Consider the following 6,343-nt stretch of genomic DNA (forward strand, 5'->3'; position numbering starts at 1 on the left):
TCACAGTTCAGATTTTATTGGCATGTTTGGCAAAAGCTCAGTGCATTTGGGGTCTTGTATGTAGTCTAAATGAGAGATCTTTAAGCCTTTTCATAGGTCCTCACTGCAACCACATCATCCATGACACATTTCTGTTGAGACAATGTTCAAACGTTAGAAATATCTTATCAAAAGATGCGTTTTTATAATGCAAACATTAGGGATGCACGTGAAACGTATCCACAAATAATCTTAATAGCAATGGATGCTGAGTTAATTACTCACAGCTGTTAGTTTTCCATCCTGAATCTCTCGCTCTAGCGTGGTTGTCTTTCCATCCCAGGTCTGTTGCTGCACCAGTTTGCCATTGTCAAAAGTGATGACGGTCTGAAAATCATGTTTGTCTTGTCAGAACATAAGGAATATAAAATGAGCATGGTGTGTTAAATGATAGTATTGCTCACCTTGGTCTTTCGGCCGTCTGCAGTAGTCTCCTCGAATTCTTCGCTCAGCTTGAACTTGATCTCTGTGGTCTTAAAAGTCGTCTCAGACTTCATGGAAACAAAGCCAGCATCGTCCACGCTGATCACCAGGTTAGGCTTCGCCATGTTGCCCATCTGGCGGGTGGCGAAGCCCACACCTGCAACACAATGATTAATTAATTAATCCTGCTCTGCTAAAAGGGAACATGCTGCAAGATACCTCGCCCTGGCAAAGTAATATAACAATTAACACTAATTGAAACAACCATACCGATTGCTTTCATGTATTCATCGAAGTTCTCGCTGGAGGTGAGAGTCCAGGTTCCGACAAACTGCTCAACCATGATGAAGAGTAATAATCTTAGTCTGCACGCTCTGACAGGATCACCCGTGAAGCACAGATAGAGACTGCCGCTCAGGGGAAAAATTAGACATATTTGAAGGCCGGTGAAAACACGTGCTGCATTCAGGGCCAACCAATCCGGAGCAGGCGCTGGCGTTGCCATGGAAACGGGCGGATTAATGGGCGTGTGTGTGTGTGTGTGTGTGTGTGTGTGTGTGTGTGTGTGTGTGTGTGTGTGTGTGTGTGTGTGTGTTTTTAATCAGATTTTCATGATGTGTTTCCTGAAAATGGACTGAATATGTGAGTTTAGCCCAGGTCTGCTGACTGCAGCATTAGTAGAGGTGAACAAAGGTTTGATTGGATGTAAAAGTACTAATACCACACTGAGACAATACTCCTCTTTTACAAGTTAAAGTCCTGCATCCAAAACTACAAGTACAAAAGTATCAGCATCAAAATGTACTTCATACTCATGCAGAATGGACCCACTCAGACTGATTTATAGCCTATATTATATGACTATTATTATTATTTATGCATTTATGTTAGCACCGTTTTTTTTCTTAATGTAGAGCTCATTTTAGCTACTTAATATTCTTTGAGGTCTAATTAAATCACTTCAAATTGATCATGTTTTCATGTTCAATCTTCACCTGAAAAGTAACTAAAGCTGTCTGTTAAACGTAGTGGAGTAAAAAAAATCACTATTTGCCTCCAAATGTAGTTAAGTAGAAGTATGGAGATTTATAAAATGGAAATATTCCAAGTTGGTCAAAATTGTACTTAGTTACATTCCACTGTGTAGAAGGAAAGGTGCACTTTTTTCTTCCATAATTGAACATTAACAAACATCATTATCAGACAGATACATGCTTTATCATGCAAATAAATGTAATTTATGTTTGTTTAGGTTAAATAGATGAATTAGAAAACAAAATTAATGAAACAAATAAAAAGTGTTTATCAAATACTAAAATGTATCTTAAAATAAACAATAGTACATTCAAATTATATTATTTAATTAGATTGAATGTTTTTTTTTAAATAAATATATAAAATGTCTTTCAAAAAGCCACTTTTTCGGCTTTTTGGCTTTTTACTGGTGAAAAATAAAAAATAAAAGAATAAATATTACATTCATATGTACTTTAATGGCTTTCGCAACACAATGCAATTTGTTTCACAACAAATGCTTGTATATCTGTCTCAAATGTCTCATATCACATCACCTTCTATCAATAAAAAACCCCACAGCTTTTCTTTGTGAACGGTGAAACTGGTTTTGACCAGTAGATGGCGCCAGCAAAATGCAAATAAAATAGTTTTTATACACTGAAAAGAGTGATTTTGACCCTTAGTTAATGTTGCATATATTATTGAAGCATATTTTAATAGAAATTATGTGTTATTTAACTCCACTTATAAAATACATGTAATTTCAACATATAATGTCAGAATTATGACAATCTTATTTTATTTAATTAAATGTAGCTCGAAAAAATTAACCAATTAACATTGGTGGTCTACACATATTGTGGTTCTCTGTCATGTATGATAACTAAAAAAATATTTAATTAGAATCAACTTAATAAAAAAGGTACAATTTAAACATTTTAATTGATTTTAAAGAGTACAATATATTTAAAAAAACATACACAATCTATTTAAGTTCATTTAAAGTGCGTTTAATTGGATTTACTCAGAAAATTTGAGTAAAATGAACTCAAAATAATTGAGAAAGAATTACATAATATGTATATTTTTTAATTTACTTAAAATGTATAACTCCAGTCAACATAATAAAAATATCTAGATTCAGATAAAATTATTTCGTGCAACCATTTGTCTTATAATAAAATTATGTTCATTCAACAAAACATTTTTTTGAGTGTAGGTTATGTTCATAACTGAGCATTTTTAGAGCATTTGAAAAATATGTAAGTGCTGAAATGGATCTGCAAATTAAATTAAAGTCTAACATTAGTCATTGTATTGTAGGTTCATTCCTTGTGTATATTTTTTTTTTTTTAGATTATTTTTTTTTGCATTTTACATGCTTTATTGAAAGCGAGAGACAGATAGAAAGGGGGTGACAGAGGGGAGAACATGCGGTAAAGGGAGCTCAGGCTGGATTCGAACCCGGCTCCACCACAGCGAGGACTGTGTATATTTTCCTTGTGTATATTTTCAACTTTATTAGAGCATGTACAATAAATTACATATACAGGTTCATTGCTTGACATAAACTATATTAGACTAATTGTAAAGGTTAGGTATAGTCCCCAAAACTGTGCTTCAACACTGTAGCAGAAAAACAATCATGTATCAGTGGATTTGTGTCCTGGAGTCAGATTTGTCTTGCACTGCCTCCCGATGGTTTCAATAATACATTACAATAGGCCGTATTTGAGGCCTTTAAAAAAATGACCAAAAATACTAAACATACCAAAGGCAAGTATGTTAAATGTGCATTTGAGAGAAGCAAAATGAAAATTAATTGTTCTGCTGTTTGAGTAGCTGTCCATCAAGGCTTTTCTATAAGACTCAGTGGCGGTTCGAGACCAGTTTTACTGTGGGGGCCAAGGAGGGGCCAGTGTTTAATCAGAGGGGCACATTAGCACATGAAAATATGGCAAAGATGATATTTAAGCATTCAAAATCTTTGAATGTCTTGAAAAAGACACAAAATGACCAAAAAAGACACAAAATGAGAAGACAGAAAAACAAAAAGAAAAACCACAGAAAACATAAAAATGACAAAAAAAGACAAAAAATGACCAAAAAAAGACAAAAAATAACTAAAACAGACACTAAAAAGACACATAAATGACACCAATGACAAAAAAGACACAAAATGACCAAAAAAAAATACACAAAATAACTAAAAAAGACACAACAACAGACACAAAATTACCAAAAAAAGACACAAAATGACTTACAAAGACATGTAAAGACATGAAAAGGATTCAAAAATGGACAAAATAGCCCAATAAGACTCCAGAGAGTTAAAATATTATACAACGTACACATTCTGGGTTCCCTTTGTGTACAATGAGATAACAAAAAAAAGGTTAGAATTGTTCCATTGTTCATCGTTGTCCTTAACAAGGGGTCAACAAGTACAGACTGTGCTGATGTCTGAAACATGAGATTTGCCTGAGATTTGCCTTACATGAGAAAGCCATTACATGCAGACAGTTTTGTTTATCAATTTAATAAAATCAAGACAAGCAGCCATTAAATCATTTTTTTTTTTTTTACATTTGGGTCACCTTTTGATATAGTGGGGCGGATTAGCTGAACAATCGTTCACTTTGTGATAAAAGCATGAAATTTGGTAGATGTGTTGGTGAATATGTTTCAAACAAATCTGGATATTGGGCCACCTCAAAAGCGCCCCCTAGTGGCCGTGGCAGGCATTTGTTATACGAATAAATCAATTATGAATAAAAACTGCCCTTTTAATAATACCAACTGGTCATGAATTGTATATTGTTGGAAAGCCTGATTAGTCACCTTTACAACGAGGTACAGCTTGTAAGGATCGTGCATTCATGGAATGAGCAACGGGGCTAAACGTGTGGGTAGCACCCCCCAAAAATGTGCATCCCCTGTGGGGCGGATTAGCTCAATAAATCACAAGAATTGTTTATTTTGTGATAGAAGCACACAATTTGGTGGATGTGTTGGTGGATATGTTTCAAACAAATCTGTATATTAGGCCATCGCAAATTCTCCCCCAAGTGGCCATAGCAGTCATTTTCTTCGTTAAAATTACTAAAAATATTTAAATTATTTCTTAAAATATTTAAAAAATGTAAACTAAATATACAAACGTAAATAAAAAAATGTAAATACACATATTAAATTAACAAAAATCCAGTTAGACACTCTTTCAGTTATTTTTCCTGCCCCACCACAATCGGGCTAGCCATCGAGCTAGCTAGCAAATGAGCTAGCTAGCATTTGCTTCCTGGGACAATCAGTGCAATGGACTGTCCATCAAGGTATGTCTAAATATTTTATTTCACCTGTTATAATCATGAATAAAATATGCTATGAACATCATAAAGGCTAATAGTGGGGCGGATTAGCTGAACAATAGTTCATTTTGTGATAAAAGCATCAAATTTGGTACACTCATTGCTGAATACATGTTTAATGAATCTGGATATTGGGCCATCGCAAAAAAAAATTCTGATGGCTGTGGCGGCCATTTGTAAAATTGGCCGCCGGTGGTTACTGGCGTGGAATGCTTTGCCTACCCTACAGCTGCTGTTTCATGTTTTCAGCACCACAAATATAATTTAGAGACATGTTAAAGTGACAAAAGCTTTATTACAGTCTAATAGAAAAGAACATTAACTTTGTATAACATTTTATTAGGTCTTGATATTCCCATTCACAGGCTACGGCCTCCTCTTTGGCTTGTATTCTTCTGTTGCTCCTTAAAAAGAAAAAAAAATTCAATATTGTATGACCTGCAACAATAAAAATAAAACACATTTAGACAGAGAAAAAAATCATACATTTTAAAAATTCTACTAGGGTTACTTGTAGCAGTTTACTCTTTCTGGCAAAATCCTTGTACTGAGGTGTGTGACTTAGTCAGGCGGCTTAGCCAAATAAAGGGGACACGCCAGACAAAAGCACCACATTTTTTCCACATACTCTCTATCATTATAGGTTTCAATTTTTAGTAGGAGCCACTTCATCAAGATTGCGGTGATGGCAGCCATATAAAGTCTATGAGAAATGCTATATCTTCCAAGGCACTTAGAAGGTTAATCTTGGTGTCAAAATATACATTTTCTGGGTCCAGGAATCATCTAAAGCTATTGAGAATATCACTAGATGATTATTTGATCAAATAGATATGTTCTTTTTCACTCAGACTGGGCAACTCGCTTCAAGTGCTGCAGCAGGGAATCCTGAGTTGAAAATGTTTGGAATCAATGCTCACGGGAGAGTGAGGATTAGCTGCCATGTACACTGCTCAAAAAAATCAAGGGTACACTTTCATCTCATGTCAGATCTTGATCAACAAATTATTTACAGTGACTCATCTAGTGATATTCTCAGTAGCTTTAAATGATTCTTTGACCCAGAAAATGTATATTTTGACACCAAGATTGACCTTCTAAGTGGCTTGAAAGATATATTGGTTCTCATAGACTTATGGCTTATGGCTTATATGGCTGCCATCTCCGATCCGCAATCTTGATGAAGTGACTCCTACCAAAAGTTGGTCCTAAGCCGCCTAACTGTGATGGAGTTATAAAATACATTTTTTTTAAAAAGAACCACATGGGCAAAGGAGACATATGACATATAGTGTATGTGTTCGTGTGTGTGTGTGTGTGTGTGTGTGTGTGTGTGCAGAGAGAGATGTCCACATTCCACAGGACATAATTTAACAGTGTCTTATTAAGCTTTCACACCCAACAGCCACTGATACATGTTCCAAGCTAACTAGCTAGCTTAAGTACCTATTTTTGCTATCTTGCTAATTTACTTTTCCGCCAAGGCCCATGATGAT

At 35.0% G+C, this 6,343-nt stretch overlaps 1 protein-coding gene across 1 annotated transcript; it reads right to left on the bottom strand.

The window, feature by feature from the left end:
- On the bottom strand, positions 1 to 891 carry fabp4b (fatty acid binding protein 4b). The gene is made up of 4 exons (XM_059338697.1): positions 733 to 891; positions 444 to 619; positions 265 to 366; positions 1 to 131 (listed from the first exon to the last, which is right to left on the bottom strand). The coding sequence occupies exons 1-4, from the start codon at positions 803 to 805 to the stop codon at positions 81 to 83; spliced, it is 402 nt and encodes a 133-aa protein (XP_059194680.1). The 5' UTR covers positions 806 to 891; the 3' UTR covers positions 1 to 80.
- Positions 892 to 6,343: the final 5,452 nt, after the last annotated feature.

Source organism: Centropristis striata, chromosome 8, assembly GCF_030273125.1.
Source record: "Centropristis striata isolate RG_2023a ecotype Rhode Island chromosome 8, C.striata_1.0, whole genome shotgun sequence".
NCBI lineage: Eukaryota > Metazoa > Chordata > Actinopteri > Perciformes > Serranidae > Centropristis > Centropristis striata.